Source organism: Salmo salar, chromosome ssa08, assembly GCF_905237065.1.
Source record: "Salmo salar chromosome ssa08, Ssal_v3.1, whole genome shotgun sequence".
Classification (NCBI taxonomy): Eukaryota; Metazoa; Chordata; class Actinopteri; order Salmoniformes; family Salmonidae; genus Salmo; species Salmo salar.
The window spans coordinates 22,025,813-22,044,891 of NC_059449.1; the positions used below are offsets into that span (position 1 = coordinate 22,025,813).

The 19,079-nt window shown below is 42.7% G+C and overlaps 1 protein-coding gene and 1 pseudogene across 1 annotated transcript in view; both read right to left on the minus strand.

The window, feature by feature from the left end:
* LOC106610488 (uncharacterized) overlaps nt 1-16,369 on the minus strand; it is a 29,723-nt gene extending 13,354 nt beyond the window's left edge. The window contains exon 1 of the mRNA XM_045722623.1: nt 15,808-16,369. Coding sequence (XP_045578579.1) covers nt 15,808-16,369 — 562 coding nt within the window. The remainder of the gene's footprint in view (nt 1-15,807) is intronic.
* A 144-nt stretch (nt 16,370-16,513) lies between these two features.
* LOC106598785 (up-regulator of cell proliferation-like) overlaps nt 16,514-19,079 on the minus strand; it is a 33,208-nt pseudogene continuing 30,642 nt past the window's right edge.

A 19,079-nucleotide genomic window follows, 5' to 3' on the forward strand; every position in this document is an offset into this window, starting at 1 on the left:
ATTCTTATCTCTTACTTTTTGGGGGGTATTTTTTTAAACTGCATTGTTTGTTAGGGGCTTGTAAGTAAGCATTTCACTGTAAGGTCTACACCTGTTGTATTTGGCGCATGTGACAAATACAATTTGATTTGATTTGAAATCAAACAATAGTATCACCATGTCATTTGATTTCGGTTAAAAGTTTGTTAAAAAAAGACTAAATTCCGGACTTTTTGCTAATCCAATCAGTTTTCCAACGTTGAGTGAACCAGTTTTTGCCCAGTGGGTCCCTTCACATTTCGCACTTTCAATCGTGAATGATAATTCTTCAAGTTTTAATGGTGAAACGTCCATGCAGCATCTGCATACCAACCATTTGATCTCAATCAGTTTAATGTGGATATGAATTTAGATCTTCTTGAGTTATGCAGTGTTGTTTCGAAGTAGCCTACAGTTTTGAATGAACACAGCTTTCCTTTGTTTCGTTTCAATCAAAGCACATATTTTGTCTAGTGGTGCATGCTGTTTAGTTTTGGAAAATGTATAAGAAATTAGGCAGTGTTTTTTGTCTTGTCAGTTATTTAATGTAGAATACTATTATGTGATCTTGCAGACATTGATTCAGCGTTGATCTAACTTTATTAAATGAGTACCATTCACCAGAGTAGCGTGTTCTCTGATTAAAGCAGAGACTGTATGACCTTTAGCTATTGGGAAGAGGGGTCCAGTAAAGAATGATCCGCAGCCATTGTAGTAGTACATGTAATAAGAATCAATCTACAGTAGCCGATTTATTCCCTGGTTCAAGGTCAATCCTGTAAAGTGAACTGAACTTATGTTAACAATACACTAATCAAATCGTTCCAATGTAATGTAATGTAATGAAATGTAATATTACCTGCGGAGCAAGGTGCAGCACGACAACTCACTCCAGCATCCGGAAGCCTCCACAAGCCTCTAGACTGAACATAGAAAAACACTAACCTAAAACATAGACCAAAAACCCCGGAACACTCTAAACAAACACCCCCTGCCACATCCTGACCAAACTACAATAACAAATAACCCCTTTACTGGTCAAGATGTGACAGTACCCCTCCCCCCCCAAAGGTGCAGACCCCGGATGCACCTAAAACAACAAAACAAAACCTAATCCAATAACTCTAAACACAAACAAAAAATAATCCCCAACAAAAAAATCCCAAAACTACAGGGGAGGGAAGGGAGGGTGGCCACCATCACCGACGGTTCTTCTGCAACACCCCCTCCCTTCCCTACAGGGGGGGCGACTCTGGCTGCATCGGACCGGGGGGGGAGGACTCTGGCTGCTAGAATGCGGCTGCTAGAATCCTGACTAGAACCAAAAAATTGTATCATATTACTCCAGTGCTAGCCTCCCTACACTGGCTTCCTGTTAAGGCAAGGGCTGATTTCAAGGTTTTACTGCTAACCTACAAAGCATTACATGGGCTTGCTCCTACCTATCTTTCCGATTTGGTCCTGCCGTACATACCTACACGTACGCTACGGTCGACAGGACGCAGGCCTCCTAATTGTCCCTAGAATTTCTAAGCAAACGGCTGGAGGTAGGGCTTTCTCCTATAGAGCTCCATTTTTATGGAATGGTCTGCCTACCCATGTGAGAGACGCAGACTCAGTCTCAACCTTTAAGTCTTTACTGAAGACTTATCTCTTCAGTAGGTCCTATGATTAAGTATAGTCTGGCCCAGGAGTGTGAAGGTGAACGGAAAGGCTGGAGCAACGAACCGCCCTTGCTGTCTCTGCCTTGCCGGTTCCCCTCTTTCCACTGGGATTCTCTGCCTCTAACCCTATTACAGGGGCTGAGTCACTGATTTACTGGTGTTCTTCCATGCCGTCCATGGGAGGGGTGCGTCACTTGAGTGGGTTGAGTCACTGACGTGGTCTTCCTGTCTGGGTTGGCGCCCCCCCTTGGGTTGTGCCGTGGTGGAGATCTTTGTGGGCTATACTCGGCCTTGTCTTCGGACGGTAAGTTGGTGGTTGTAGACATCCCTCTAGTGGTGTGGGGGCTGTGCTTTGGCAAAGTGGGTGGGGTTATATCCTGCCTGTTTGGCCCTGTCCGGGGGTATCATCGGATGGGGCCACAGTGTCTTCTGATCCCTCCTGTCTCAGCCTCCAGTATTTATGCTGCAGTAGTTTATGTGTCGGGGGGCTAGGGTCAGTCTGTTACATCTGGAGTATTCTCTTGTCTTATCCGGTGTCCTGTGTGAATTTAAATATGCTCTCTCTAATTCTCTCTTTCTGTCTTTCTCTCGGAGGACCTGAGCCCTAGGACCATGCCTCGGGACTACCTGGCATGATGACTCCTTGCTGTCCCCAGTCCACCTGGCCATGCTGCTGCTCCAGTTTCAACTGTTCTGCCTGCGGCTACGGAACCCTGACCTGTTCACTGACGTGCTTGTTGCATCCTCGACAACTACTCTGATTATTATTATTTGACCATGCTGGTCATTTATGAACATTTTAACATCTTAACCATGTTCTGTTATAATATCCACCCGGCACAGCCAGAAGAGGACTGGCCACCCCTCATAGCCTGGTTCCTCTCTAGGTTTCTTCCTAGGTTTTTGGCCTTTCTAGGGAGATTTTCCTAGGGAGTTTTTCCTAGCCACCGGGCTTCTTTCACATGCATTGCTTGCTGTTTGGGGTTTTAGGCTGGGTTTCTGTACAGCACTTTGAGATTTCAGCTGATATACGAAGGGCTATATAAATAAATTTGATTTGATTTGATTAGTGCGAGGAGCAGGAGCAGGACGTACTAGACTGGGCTGATGCACTGGAGGCCTGGTGCGGGGTGCTGGCTTTAGAGGCGCCAGACTAGAGACACGCACCTCAGGGCTAGTACGAGGAGCAGGAACTGGTTACACCGGGCCATGGGTAAGCACTGGAGGTGCTGGAGCGCACCTCCTGCACAACCCGTCCTGGCTGGATGGTAATAGTAGCCCTGCATGAGCGGTGTGCTGGCACAGGGCAAACTGGGCTGTGCAGAGGCCTGATGGTTGCCGTGCGTAGAGCAGACGTAGGGTAGCCTGGGCCTAGGAGGTGCACTGGTGGCCAGATGCGCGGCGCAGGCATCCTCCTTCCAGGCTGGATGCCCACTCTAGCACGGCACTTGCGAGGGGCTGGGATCACTCGCACCGGACTGTGCGTGCGCACCGGCGCTCTCATCTCCACACGCTCCCCATAATAAGCACGGGGAGTTGGCTCAGGTCTACTGCCTGCCCTAGCCAATTTCCCCGTATGCCCCCCCAAAAAAATTATTGGGGGTGCCTCTCGTACTTGCCCATCGGCGTGTATAATGTCTCATAATGACGCCGCTCTGCCTTTGCTGCCTCCAGCTCCTCCTTAGGGCGTTTGTATTCCCCAGCCTGGTGCCATGGTCCTGCCCCGTCCAGGATCTCCTCCCATGTCCATGATTCCACATAGTCCACATAGTTGCTCTGCTGCTCCTTCCTCCGCTGCTTGGTCCGTTTGTGGTGGGTAGTTCTGTCACGGGCGTCGTAAGGATTGGACCAAGGTGCAGCAAGAACGTGTATACTTATCTTCTTTATTTACTTAAAAGAAGAAAAACAAACAAATCACGTATACAAAACACAACGAACGACACTAAACAGTCCTGTCAGGTGCACAGACACAAAACAGGAGACAACTACCCACAAACCCCCATAGCACAAACACCCCTATACATAGGACCTTCAATCAGAGGCAACGAGGAACAGCTGCCTCCAATTGAAGGTCAATCAACAAACCCTAAACATAGAAGTAGAAAAACTAGACTGAACATAGAAAAACACTAACCTAAAACATAGACCAAAAACACCGGAACACTCTAAACAAACACCCCCTGCCACGTCCTGACCAAACTACAATAACAAGTAACCCCTTTAATGTTCAGGACATGACATAAATCATGGAGGTTGTTCCAGTCTATTTAGTTCAGCTGCATCCGCAGATGACCCTTCCTCACATGCTGCCTGCCTCACTTGGGACAACTTTAGAGATTCCTGTTTTTCTAAGGTCAAAAGACTACAACAGTCACATTGACAACCAAGGCAACCATGACTAAAGTTGTTTAACATATCAGTCAAACTTTCCTTTATTCTCAAAATGATTAAACATGTTGTTTAATGTAGTAAAGTTTATTTTCAATTTCTACTTCAAATGGAGCACTTTATTAATATCATGTATTAAAAATATTAAATAATATAATTCAAATAAGTTAACTCACCCACATACAGTGGGGACAGAATTATTGCCATCGATGAAGACTGTGTAATAACTATTACAAGTATTGAGCTATATTATATGCTCAAGTATTTTGCTACACCCGCAATAACATCTGCTAACCAAGTGTATGTGACAAAACATTTTTGATTTTATTTGTTATACTTATACAATTGCTCAGAAAGAGATTTTAACAAGTAATAAAACGTATCTAATATACTGTAGATAGGGGTCAAAATGATTGGATCCCCTGTTCTCAGTACTTTAGCACCCTCCCCTTGTGAGGATAATGATGCAGCCTTTTTCTAAAATGTTTAAGGAGATTGGAAAACACATATTGTGAGGGATCTTAGACCATTCCTCCACATAGAATCTTTCCTGATCCTTGGTCTCCTTCATCTGCTTTTATGAACTGCTCTCTTCTATTCAAACCACAGGTTTTCTATGGAGTTCAAGTCCGGAGACGGAGATGGAGATGGCCTTTGCAAAATGGTTTGGCCCTACAAACTAATACAAACCCATCGAGAAAGCTGAGATCATGAACAAGTACATACATGTTGGTTGTTTTGCTCTACAACGCCCACAAGCCTCACGACTTGTCTGAATGTAACCTTTTAAAAAAATGAATGGAAGTACTTTAGTGTCCAACATTTTTTTTATATGGGTAATATATACTGTATAATAATTTCCTGAGCTTTCTTATATCTCTCAGATATAGAACAGACACTTCTAAACATATTTACTTTTTATGCATTTTTTATGAATCTGTTACACAATGTGTTCGATCAGTGGGCCTAAAATTCCAAATCAAATAGCAAAATGATCCTTCATATGATCATATTAAAACAATTCCATATGTTAACTTAGTAGAAACCCAGCCCTGGACTCTAAGGTTAAAACCACTGGTTAACTTAAGTTATGTTAAAGTAATAAGATGAATAATGTAATAATAAAGTTATTAAGTTATCCGGTGGTAGTTACGTTATCAGATGAGTAACAATGTGTTTGATGAATAATGTAGTAACTTCAGCTGATCATGCTTTCCCTTTCCATTTATAACATACCAAAGTCAATGTTTTTATGCACCATTTCCCTCATTCTGATGCTCATACTACCCTCCACCAATTGGAAGCACACACACACGCATGCACATGTACACATATACAAACACACACTCACAACCACACATTGAACTCTACACACATGCAGTCACACACACACATGCAGTCACACACACGCACGCACGCACACACACTCTATATGAAGGGGTATACATAACACCTTAATGAAACCAGTGATAACACCATTATGACTGTCTCAGTATCATTCATAACTAGTAGTCGTCAAGGGTCCACCTAAACCCGGGTCAGAAATTCTGTCTGATCCAGGTCGGATTGTCACGGGTCTCGGGTATGTGTAATTATAGACCCAAAAGCAACTGCTCAGTGGATAAATGTACTTAAGTAAAAATACTTTAAAGTACTATGTAAGCAGTTTTTTTATGTATCTGTAATTTACTTTACTATTTATATTTTTGACAACTTTTACTTCACTACATCCCTAAAGAAAATAATGTACTTTTTACTCCATACATTTTCCCTGAAACCCAAAAGTACTGGTTACATTTTGAATTCTTAGGACAGGAAAACTGGTAATCAAGAGAATATCTCTAGTCATCCCTATTGCCTCAATTGGCAACTCACTAAACACAAATGCTTTGTTTGTAAATTATGTCTGAGTGTTGGAGTGTGCCTCTGGCTATGTAATTGTATTTTTTTAAATGGTGCCATCTGTTTTGCTTATTATAAGGGATTTGAAATAGTTTTCCCTCTCTAGTCAGTCAGGTGATTTCTTGTAAATTGTAGCGGGCGTCGTAAGGATTGGACCAAGGTGCAGCAAGAACGTGTATAGTCATCTCCTTTATTTACTTAAAAGAAGGAAAAACAAACAAATCACGTATACAAAACACAACGAACGACACTAAACAGTCCTGTCAGGTGCACAGACACAAAACAGGAGACAACTACCCACAAACCCCCATAGCACAAACACCCCTATACATAGGACCTTCAATCAGAGGCAACGAGGAACAGCTGCCTCCAATTGAAGGTCAATCAACAAACCCTAAACTTAGAAGTAGAAAAACTAGACTGAACATAGAAAAACACTAACCTAAAACATAGACCAAAAACACCGGAACACTCTAAACAAACACCCCCTGCCATGTCCTGACCAAACTACAATAACAAATAACCCCTTTATGGTTCAGGACGTGACATAAATCATGTAGGTTGTTCCAGTCTATTTAGTTCAGCTGCATCTGCAGATGACCCTTCCTCGCATGCTGCCTGCCTCACTTGGGACAACTTTAGAGATTCCTGTTTTTCTAAGGTCAAAAGACTACAACAGTTACATTGACAACCAAGGCAACCATGACTAAAGTTGTTTAACATATCAGTCAACATATTTCCTTTATTCTCAAAATGATTAAACATGTTGTTTAATGTAGTAAAGTTTATTTTCAATTTCTACTTCAAATGGAGCACTTTATTAATATCATGTATTAAAAAATTAAATAATATAATTCAAATAAGTTAACTCACCCACATACAGTGGGGACAGAATTATTGCCATCGATGAAGACTGTGTAATAACTATTACAAGTATTGAGCTATATTATATGCTCAAGTATTTTGCTACACCCGCAATAACATCTGCTAACCACGTGTATGTGACAAAACATTTTTGATTTGATTTGTTATACTTATACAATTGCTCAGAGAAAGAGATTTTAACAAGTAATAAAACATATCTAATATACTGTAGATAGGGGTCAAAATGATTGGATCCCCTGTTTTCAGTACTTTAGCACCCTCCCCTTGTGAGGATAAAGACAGCCTTTTTCTAAAATGTTTAATGAGATTGTAAAACACATATTGTGAGGGACCTTAGACCATTCCTCCATACAGAATCTTTCCTGATCCTTGGTCTCCTTCATCTGCTTTTATGGACTGCCCTCTTCAATTCAAACCACAGGTTTTCTATGGGGTTCAAGTCTGGAGGCAGAGATGGCCATTGTAAAATTGTGTGGCCCTACAAACTAATACAACCCCATTGAAAGCTGAGATCATGAACAAGTACATACATGTCAGTTGTTTTACTCTACAACGCCCACAAGCCTCAAAACTAGTCTGAATGTAAGCCGTAAAAAAAAATGAATGGAAGTACTTTAGTGTCCAAATTTATTTTTATATGGGTAATATATACTGTATAATAATTTCCTGAGCTTTCTTATATCTCTCAGATATAGAACAGACACTTCAAAGCATATTTACTTTTCATGATTTTTTTTATGAATCTGTTATCCAATGTGTTTCGATCAGCTAATAGCAGTACGGCCAAATGTTATGTTTCATCAAATACTTTGTTATATATTTTTGATTCCTATAGAGGTCCTAAAATTACAAATCAAATAGCAAAATGATCCTTCATATGATCATCTTAAAACAATTCCATACAGTATGTTAACTTAGTAGAAATTCAGCCCAGGGTGTCACGTCCTGACCAGCAGAGGGTGTAATCGTGAGTCTTGGTCAGGATGTGGCAGGTGGTTTGTGTTTGTTAAATGTTGTGTTGGTGATTGGGACTTCCAATTGAAGGCAGGTGTGTTGAGTTGCCTTTGATTGGAAGTCCTATATAGGTGTGTGTGTTTTTCTTTGGGGTTGTGGGTGGTTGTTGTGTGCACTGCTTTGTTTGGCCTGCCACACTGTTGCCGTTGTGAGTATTGTTTGTTTGGTTTTCCAGTGGATGCTTTACTTGTTTTTTAATCAATAAAACATCAGTATCCACATTCCCGCTGCACCTTGGTCCTCTTCTCTACATGACAACATCTGTGACAGAACCACCCACCACCAAAGGACCAAGCAGCGGAAGAGGAGGAAGCCACAGGAGGAAAGTTGGAAGCAGCGCGCTCGGGAGGTGATGGATTCCTGGTCGCTGGAAATACTGGAGGAGAGGATTGACTGGACATGGGAGCAATTGCGGGTGCACTGCGACAACCTGCCTGGGAGGCAGGTAGAACCCGAGAGACAGCCCCAATAATCTTTTAGGGAGGGGGGCACAAGGGCTATTTGGCGGGGCGAGATTGGAGCCCCAGGCCAGCTCCCCGTACCCGTGTAGAGCAGACTGGACAGGTCCCGTGCTTTGGGGTATGGGCTGTGGTGAGGCCTGGGATCTTCAGGCCGGTAGGCACAGTACCAGCGCCCCGCATGTGCCAGGGCGAAGTAGGCATCGAGCCGGAAGGGGTGATGCCAACCCTGCGCTCAAGACCGCCAGTGCGCCCCTACGGTCCGGTGTTTCCCGCTAAACGCACTAGCATGGAGGTGCGTGTCTCCAGACCGGCACGTCCAGTACCAGCCCCACGCATCAGGCGTCTAGTGCGTCAGCCCAGCCTCGCCAGTCAACAGTCACCAGAGCTGCCCGCCAGTCAACAGTCGCCAGGGCCGCCCGCCAGTCGTAAGTCGCCAGGGCGGCCCAGCCCGGGCGGCCCTCCGGCCCAGCCCGGGCGGCCCTCCTGCCCTCCGGCCCAGCCCGGGCGTCCCTCCTGCCCTCCGGCCCAGCCCGAGCGGCCCTCCTGCCCTCCGGCCCAGCCCGAGCGGTCCGTCTGCCAGGGTCAGCCCAAGTGGCCCGTCTGCCCGGTGCAGCTAGCAGTGCCACCGAAGTGGGCGACGCCGAAAGTGGAGCAAGGTCCACGTCCTGCACCTAAGCCACCTCCAGGATAGGTGGGTTGGGGAGGGAGGGAGGGTGTAGCACAGTGCCATCGGTGACGGCAGCCACCCTCCCTTCCTTATTGTTAGGGGTTATTGTTTGTTGGTTTTGTTGGGGTATTGGGGATTTTCTTGCGTTTTTCTTTTTTTAGGTGCATCCCGGGGTCTGCAGAGATGTTCAAGAGATGTTCGATTGGGTTCAAGTCCGGGCTCTGGCTGGGCCACTCAAGGACATTCAGAGACATGTCCCGAAGCCACTCCTGCATTGTCTTGGCTGTGTGCTTAGGGTCGTTGTCCTGTTGGAAGGTGAACCTTCGCCCCCAGTCTAAGGTCCTGAGCACGTTTTCATCAAGGATCTCTCTATACTTTGTGCCGTTAATCTTTCCCTCAATCCTGGCTAGTCTCAAAGTCCCTGCTGTTCAAAAACAACCCCACAGGATGGTGCCAGGTTTCCTCCAGACGTGATGCTTGGCATTCAACCCAAAGAGTTCAATCTTGGTTTCATCAGACAAGAGAATCTTGTTTCTCATGGTCTGAGAGTCCTTTAGGTGCCTTTTGGCAAACTCCATGTGGGTTGTCATGTGCCTTTTACTGGAGTGGCTTCCATCTGGCCACTCTACCATAAAGGCCTGATTGGTGGAGTGCCGCAGAGATGGTTGTCTTCTGGAAGGTTCTCTCATATCCACAGAGGAACTCAAAGTGAAAAAAGGTTTTTAGAAATGTTTATTAAACCTAATGAACAGAAATACCTTATTTACGTAAGTATTCAGTTTTCCTGAATTTAGTATAGTATAGGTAAAGACAAGATTAAATCAAATGTAGATGTTTCCAAGGTCTGCATCAGTGGCTTGTGTGGAAGCCAGGAGATGCTAAATGTGTTTATGTTAATTAACAGTAAATTATCTTGAGACCGGCAGTTATTTGCTTGACAATCACCGGCTGATGAAATTTTGACCGCCACAGCCCTACTCTGAACTGTGGGTATGAGAGAAACACACGCAAACACATATACGCATTCACACACGCAGATACCAATGATGCATATACACCCTGGATTGCTGAGGCTATGTATTGACCATTGAGAGGCTTTGAAGCCACCGGTCGGTCATATTGGCCCCCCCCCAGTAGGAGCAGTCCTCCATAGGAATGAATGGAATTCTACAGTATCCAATGACAAAATGACATGTATTTAAGTATTTTTGTTGTAGTGGGGGACAGCAACATTAGTACTCTAATTCAACTCATAATATAATTTACAGTTATGCATTAAGGTGTCTAATAGAATAAATGTGTCAAAAACAAATACATCTATAGCTGTCAGTCATCCAGGGTTTATACACACACTGATCTGAACTAGTCTTCCATGGAAGAAACCAACGTCTTAATTAGACAAAGAGGAAACTCCCGTTTGGGCACGGAGGTGACACTGATTTTGAAGTCTCAGGCAGGGCTACCTCATCATGTGACCATGAGCAACCAATCATGACCAACTCATGTCCGCTACGCAAGCTGACACAATTTATTCATATGTCAAACAATGAGGTGTAGAATAGGAAGATATCATTCAATAGTCGCTGTCAATCAATTACGTTTACACTTCTAAATACATTTATAATGACAGTATGTTTATCAGGTATGTTTGCTTCTTGTGCTTTTATTATTCTGAACATAAACAATGTGTACTTCCTGCTTATTCAATAAACCATTAAACCGAGATTAAAGACATTTCCTGACAAGTACATTACTGTTCTCTACTCTGTTTTATCTAACATGGAATCTAGAAGGACAAGACACCTCTCTGTTTTATACTTTATCTAATATTAACATGGAATCTAGAAGGGCAGGACAACTCTGATGACAAAATCACAATGACTTGCCAAAACCAAAAGATTTGCCAAACAAAAGGGATCCAAACAAACTGCAGGAAAACAACGTAGTTGGGAGGCTACTTTCATATAGTTTCTCTGATATGTAATCACCTGTCAATCATCCACACCTGAGAGCAACAGAGTTGGGGGTCAATTCCATTTCCATTCAGTCAATTCAAGTAAAACTGAAATTCCAATTCCACGGTGTTGATCTCAGGCTGTGTTTACACTGGCAGCCCAATTCTGATCTTTAGGTGCACAAAAATGGAGGATATCAGATATGACGTCATCGTTTGAGCACTATCCACAGACTTTTCAAACTACGGCGCGTGGCATGGTTCAATGTGCCTATAAATCAGCATCTCCCTTTTTTAATTTTTTTAAAAATTGCTGCCGTCTTGGAGCAAGAATTGGGATCATGTATACTGTGTTAATTCCAATAGTAAAAAATATTAACGGAGAGCACTGAACATTACGGTAAACAAATTAAGTGTGTGTGGTAAGTACATGAGGGCTGCCATCTTTATGCACCTTCGGCATTATTGGCAAAAAAGCTGATCTGATTGGTCAAAAGACTAACCTTGTCTCATTACTTTGGCTACATTTACACAGGCAGACAAATTCTGATATTTTTTGCACTAATTGGTCTTTTGACAAATCACACATCACCTATTTTTCAGAGCGGTCCAAAGACCAATTATATATATAAAAGAAATATTCAGAATTGGGCTGCCTGTGTGAACGCAGCCATGGAGAACCATAGAGAAAAATGTAAATTTCAGTTTGTTCCCTGAAATGACTTCTACATTGCTGGCTGTTGGGGTTTTAGGCTGGGTTTCTGTATAAGCCCTTTGTGATATCTGCTGATGTAGAAAGGGCTTTATAAATACATTTGATTTGACTGAATGGAATTGACCCCAACCCTGGTGAGAAATCACTCATTCTTAAAGGCCCAGTCCCCTAAGAACCTGGCCCTGCCTGCTGCTGCCCCTTAGTGGGAGAAGAGAGAGAAGAGAGAGATGGGGGAGGAGAGAGAAGAGAGAGATGGGGGAGGAGAGAGAAGAGAGAGATGGAGGAGGAGAGGGAAGAGAGAGGAAAGAGAGATGGAGGAGAGGGAAGAGAGATGGAGGGAAGAGAGATGGAGGGAAGAGAGATGGAGGAGAGGGAAGAGAGATGGAGGAGAGGGGAGAGAGATGGAGGAGAGATGATGGAGAGGTGAGAGAGAAGAGAGATGGTGGAGAGGTGAGAGAGAAGAGAGATGGTGGAGAGGTGAGAGAGAAGAGAAAGAAGAGAGATGGTGGAGAGGTGAGAGAGAAGAGAGAGAAGAGAGATGGTGGAGAGGTGAGAGAGAAGAGAGTGTGAGGAGAGAAGAGATGGAGGAGAGGGGAGAGAGGAGAAAGAGGGGAGAGGAGAGAGAAAGAAGGGATAGTACCTCTGACACAATGGTCCGCACCAGTTTCCTGGCCAGTATCACAGTAATGAAGATAGTCAGGTGGTATTCCACTGTGATGAGGGCTGAGAATCCCACAAAGCTTCTGCTCCTAGATGTGCTGTTGGGGGTAGAGCAGGACTGGAGTTGGTTTGTTGGGGGTACAGGAGGACTGGAGTTGGGCTTTTGAGGGTACTGGAGGACTGGAGTTGGGCTGTTGAGGGTACTGGAGTTGGGCTGTTGAGGGTACTTGAGGACTTGCAAAGAAAAAGCCATCTCTCAGACTGGCCAATAAGAAGAAAAGATTAAGATGGGCAAAAGAACACAGCCACTGGACAGAGGAACTCTGCCTAGAAGGCCAGTATCCCGGAGTCACCTCTTCACTGTTGACATTGAGACTGGTGTTTTGCGGGTATTATTTAATGAAGCTGCCAGTTGAGGACTTGTGAGGCGTCTGTTTCTCAAACTAGACACTCTAATGTACTTGTCCTCTTACTCAGTTGTGCACTGGGGCCTCCCACTCCTGTTTCTATTCTGGTTAGAGACAGTTTGCTCTGTTCTGTGAAGGGAGTAGTACACAGAGTTGTACGATATCTTCAGTTTCTTGACAATTTCTCGCATGGAATAGCCTTCATTTCTCAGAACAAGAATAGACTGATGAGTTTCAGAAGAAAGGTCTTTGTTTCTGGCCATTTTGAGCCTGTAATCGAACCCACAAATGCTGATGCTCCAGATACTCAACTAGTCTAACGATGGCCAGTTTTATTGCTTCTTTAATTAGAACAGTTTAAGCTGCGCTAACATAATTACAAAAGGGTTTTCTAATGGTCAATTAGCCTTTTAAAATGATAAACCTGGATTAGGTAACACAACGTGCCACTGCATCACAGGAGTGATGGTTGCTGCTGATGGGCCTCTGTACGCCTATGTAGATATTCCATTAAAAATCAGCCGTTTCCAGCTACAATCGTCATTTACAACATTATCAATGTCTACACTGTATTTCTGATACATTTTATGTTATTTTAATGGACAAAAAAAAATGTGCTTTTCTTTCAAAAACAAGGACATTTCTAAGTGACCCCAAACTTCGGAATGGTAGTGTACATCAAGCATACCTGAAGAGTATTAATGAAGTTACATTACTGATGGTCACTAAGCAGTACTTCAAAACATACTGTATACATCAAGCATACCTGAAGAGAATTAATGAAGTTACATTACTGAAGAGACCAATACATGTGTAATACCTGTGTATGAAACAACAAATTATTCTCTAAATAAAAAAATGACATTAAGATTAAAAAGTAAAAGGTCAAATAACAAATAAAACAAAGGGCAAGTCAACCACTAAATGATGCAGTCCCTTCATAATCTGTGATTAAGGCATGTCAAGCCATACTGTCGGATAGATGGAAACGTAAACGAGAGAAATATAATTATTATAATTGAAAATATAGAAACAATGTCAGACTAGCTCATTAGTTACCTGTGTATTGTGTTAATAAGGTCAAAAGGCTCAATCTGTTGGTTAACCCATTGGTGTTGATGTTTACTTTTCTTCCATTTGTTTGATTACTACATTTACTTATAATGATTTTCTTACTACAGACCTGCAGCAGCCAATAAGATGCTAGGCTACCTGCAGCCCATTCTTCCATTTTTATAATTACTACATTTACTTAAAAAAATATCTTACTACATCATGAGTTGTATAGATGTACTTTGATTAGAATATTCTATGTGTTAGCTATTTCATTATGGAACATCAGATCTGTAAATTGCTAAGAAGTCATATAGTTTATGAATGTATTTGTAAATATGACTTTCTGTGATCCAGTTGTGTATTTCCAGATCTGCACATTATTTCAACAGCTCTGGGCGACTGGCTCCTTATATTTTGATTCAGTGATAAAAGCAGAGTTATTTCTGGTTGTCAAGTCTTCTAATGTTCAGTTATATGTTATCATGTTGGTTAACAAGAGTAATTATATACAGTAGAACTCCACTTTATTTCATGCTGAAAGCCTCTTTCAAGCTCTCCATTGCATCATGAGTTGTTAATGCCTTCCTGTCTTCTGGGATATCATGTACCCTTTACATTTCTCATATTCTCCATCAGTCAGGAGTTGTTTTAAAATGGAGAACCGGAAAGCCCCTCGGGTGCTGTAATCCTCTGACCCTTCACCTGTCTTCACTTCATCAACCACATCAAGACCAATCATTTTGGTCACGTAGTCCTGTACAGCTGTCTGTAAAAGATTTGAGAACTCCTCAGCTTTCTTTAGGCACTGATCTCAGTTATGAAACAAGTCTCTGAACTCAGTAAGGTACTTGTTCTTAGACTGTTCCAGACACTTCCGTGGGTCATTGAGTGAGATGAAATCATCATGCATCTTCTGGAACTCTCTGGCTGCTCTGCCACAGATGTGTAGCTTCAGAGAGACCTCACATTCCTCACCAAGTTTACACTTCTTGTGTTGTTGCAATGTTTCATCAATCATGTTCAGCACCTCTTTGATGTAAGTCTCATGGTAATCTGTTTTGCTTTCCACCTTCTGTGTTATAAACAACTGACACTGTGTTATGATGTCATCACACAACTCTTGTAGTTTATTCCTGTAATGGTTGATGTCCCAGTGCTTAACAAAGGCCCCATATTTCTCCACCAAACTCCCAGATTCCACAACAAATACTTCTTTACCACAATCCACCAGATTGTTTCCAACCACCATACTACTGACATGCCCACCCCTTGTTGATAGATTTCACCTTAACATAAGGAAGGCATCCTGAGCCACATCTCTTCTTGGGAGTCCTTTGAAGTGCATCTCAGAAAGACTTTTCTTCCACATGATCTCAAACTCTTTACTGATGGCCTCATCTGATAGACCAGATTTTTTCTGTCTACATTTCTGAAGCAAATCTAGCACCTTTTTCTCCATTGTACTTGCCTGAGAGCTCTTGATGTTGTTCAGTTCTGTCATTCCCTCTTTGATTTCAACAGCTCCTTGCAGTTTGTTCTTCACAGTGTTTTCTGTCTCTCGTCTCAGTGTTTTGGCACTGGACACAAAGTCCTCCTTGTATTTTTCCACCAGATTGACATGGCCATCTTGCTTTTCAAAGTATTTCACCAGATGGTCTTGGACTTCCTTTTCTCCCAATGACAGCTTCGCAGATGCTTCTATAATTAAGTCTTGTAGCACATCTCTTATGGACCTCTGGGGATGTTGATCTGTCATGACAATATTGGACATTTTAGTTTCAGCACTCACCATCCATTTATACATCTCTTTCTGGAAGGCCCATTCCCAACCATCGTACTCAGAGCATAATCTGGGGTATGCATCTGCAACCAAGCTGTTTCTGAAACTGAATTTCTCAAATTTTACAGACTCCCACAAGCTTTGTGTCCACGTCAGAAAATGTGTCAAGTCATTATTTCTCTGGCATTTTATGAAATCTTGCATCAAGCTCATCTTGAATTTGTACACAGCCTCACTGTAGCCAGCATTGACTGGAGCCATAGGGGGAGTCCCATGCCAGAGTCCTGGGATGTACCAGCTGCTTGTGTCTGGATCATACTCCATCACATCAGTGAACTTGGTGATATTCTCCTTCTTCTCCATTCTGGCTGCTGCCTGGGTCATTTCATTCAACTGTTCCAACAACTTATTCCTGTCCCTCATGTTGTTGTCATGAGCAGACACGTCTGACACATTCTGGTGAACAAAATGACATACTGGTTTCTTCACCACTTCCTTCATCCTGAGGAAGGTATGAACAACAATCTGCAGAATGTCTTTCATCTCTGTGGAGTTCTCCATGGAGATGTTGATGATAGTGACATCACTGAGTCCAATCACCAGTGTTGCCAGTTCCTTGTCATGTTCATGGCTATCATCTAGTTGAGCCAACTCTGGTGATTTCAACCCCTCTGTGTCAATGACCATGATGAAGTCACATTTCAGCTCCTCCTTGAGTTCTTTGTTGACTTTAATCAGTAGCATGAAGGCCCCTCTGGTGCATCTTCCACTGCTGACAGCAAACTGGACCCCAAACATGGTGTTGAGGAGAGTGGACTTCCCTGTGCTTTGGACCCCTAAAACTGAGACAAACAGGATCTTGCTGTTGGATTGGACAAGAATATGAAGCTGAGTCAGAACAGCTGATATCCATTTCAGAGGGATGTTTGATGCATCTCCATCCACAAGCTCAATGGGGAAAACCATCCAACAGCATCTGAGCACACAATCCAGGGAGATGCTCCATCTGTTTCCTTTGAGGGCTGTCTTCAGGGAGGGAGCAGGCAGCTTCATACAGCTGGCCCAACTCACACAGGAAGTGTTCAAGTCCCAGGGAACAATCAGACATTTGCTTATCCAAATCTTTAATGTCGTCTTTTTTCTCCGGAGAATTTTGGCAAAGATCTTTGTACTGGCCCCTTATGGCAGACAGGTTCTGCCGTGACAGATTGTCCAGATTTATCCGCATCCATTTGAGGAAATAGGAACGCTCCACTCCTGAACATGACAATCCTAAAATGAAGTTTTCCATTGCATCTGACATGTCAAATGTATATTGCTTCTCTCTCAGGTGTTCCTCCTTTTTCTTCAGAGACCTCATGTAGTGTTCAATGTCTTGATCCCCTGCTTTTCTCAGTCTACATCTCTCTTTCTGCAACTGGGAAATCTCTTTCCAGATTTGCCCTTTTAAGGGTAGTTGCTTGTCTTTGAATTTAATTGTGTCTTTGATGTTCCTGGTGATTTCATCTGCCATCTTCCTGGCACTCTGACACTCATCACTGTCTTCATCAACCAGAATCTTACTCTGACGAGCCACGTCAGCCATGTTGTCAATTGTAAATCTGTTTTTACTTTTTTCCATGATGTCACCCACAGATGACTGCAGGGTTTTGACGAATTCTACATCATTCTGCTTCTTCTTCACAATTACATTTGTTGGGTTGATACTGTAATTTCTGATCATTTTCTTCAATGTGTCCACCCTGAATGTTTTATTCTGAGAGTTGACAACCAGAAATAACTTTGCTTTTGTGAAATTGCCTTCCAAAACCTTGAAATCTGCCTCGAAATCATTAATGAAAATGTAAACTGCAGCTGATGTTTGACACAGAAAGGAGAACTGTTTCAAAGGACTTGATGTCTCCTCTGAGATTGGCCACTGCCACAGGCTCTCTGAACATGTCTATGTTTCTGTTCCCACATGGAAAGTACCAGCTGATTTCAACCAGACCATCTGAGATTTGACGAGGGGCATCACCACATTCCATATCATGATGAACAAATGTGTCATGGTACTGTTGAGGGTTACTAAGCAACTTGTTCAAAATCTGAGACTTGGACAAGCTGCTCTCTCCTAACCTAACAAAGGACACCATAGGAATATCAGAGAGTACAACTCTCTCCTCCACAAAAGCCTTTGAGTCTGTTTGTGAAGAGGGTCTAAACTTCCTCACTATGTCCCTCAAGGCCCACAGCATCAAAGTGATTTGTTTTGTGTCACAGTTCGGTAGCAGAAGAGGAACAGCAAACTGACACGTGGACATTTTCTGGACCATCTCCTGTTGCAGGAAACCATCTGAACACAGAAACAGGGCTGTGATCAGGTCCAGTGGATTAATTACATTGCTACTATCAGTGTCAGTGTCCAGGTTGCCTACACCACAATAGGAAACCTCCTGGTCAGTGTTCAGACATTTCACACTCCTAGCATTCACATTTGCCATCATTAATTTCTTAAGGAAGGCCCCTGGAAGTGACTGCATAGTGGTAAGAGGTTCATCTGATGTAGTATTATCATTTATCTCTAGGACAGTACTTAACGTCAGCTTGTTTTCATAATGATCTTCTAGTCCAGTCTTTGACAACAGCTCCCTGAGACAGGATCCTGTAAATAGAAATGAAAAGAGAGCCATGATTACAAATCCTCTTCAACATGTAGCAGAAAAGCACACTAACAGGTGTTTTACACTGTACTTAGGATGAAGTTAAAGCAAGCAGAGGCAGACCATCTCTGTAATACAGTGACTCACAGAAATGGAAGCAAGCATGTGAATTCAGATACAGTATGAGCTCTGAGTCCATTGAGCTCCTTAACTCTTAAGGGAGCCATTATGAGATCAGATATGGTCATTTCTGTTTGGATACATTTGGAAGCAGCCATTTTACTGCAACACCAATGAAATATCCATTCAATGGACAAATTGCCAGCTAACTGTGTTTATTGTGATAAAACTATATCAGCATCTCTATACAGTGGGGGGAAAAGTATTTAGTCAGCCACCAATTGTGCAAGTTCTTTTTAAGTGGGAGAACTTGCACAATTGGTGGCTGACTAAATACTTTTTTCCCCCACTGTACATTACAGCATGGAATAAAGGTACAATAACAGGTCCTGTATCTAGAGCTATATCAGTAGCTCTTTATATTACAGCATGGAATAAAGGTACAATAACAGGTCCTGTTTCTAGAACTATCAGTATCTCTATACATTACAGCATGGAATAAAGGTACAATAACATGTCCTGTTTCTAGAACTATATCAGTATCTCTATACATTACAGCATGGAATAAAGGTACAATAACATGTCCTGTTTCTAGAGATATATCAGTATCTCTACATTACAGCATGGAATAAAGGTACAATAACATGTCCTGTTTGTGTAGCATGATGCAGCTTGATGTACAAGTAGTTTACACGCCCTGGACAGAACGCTAGTCTATTGCAGGGCCTTACCCCCAATATATCTCC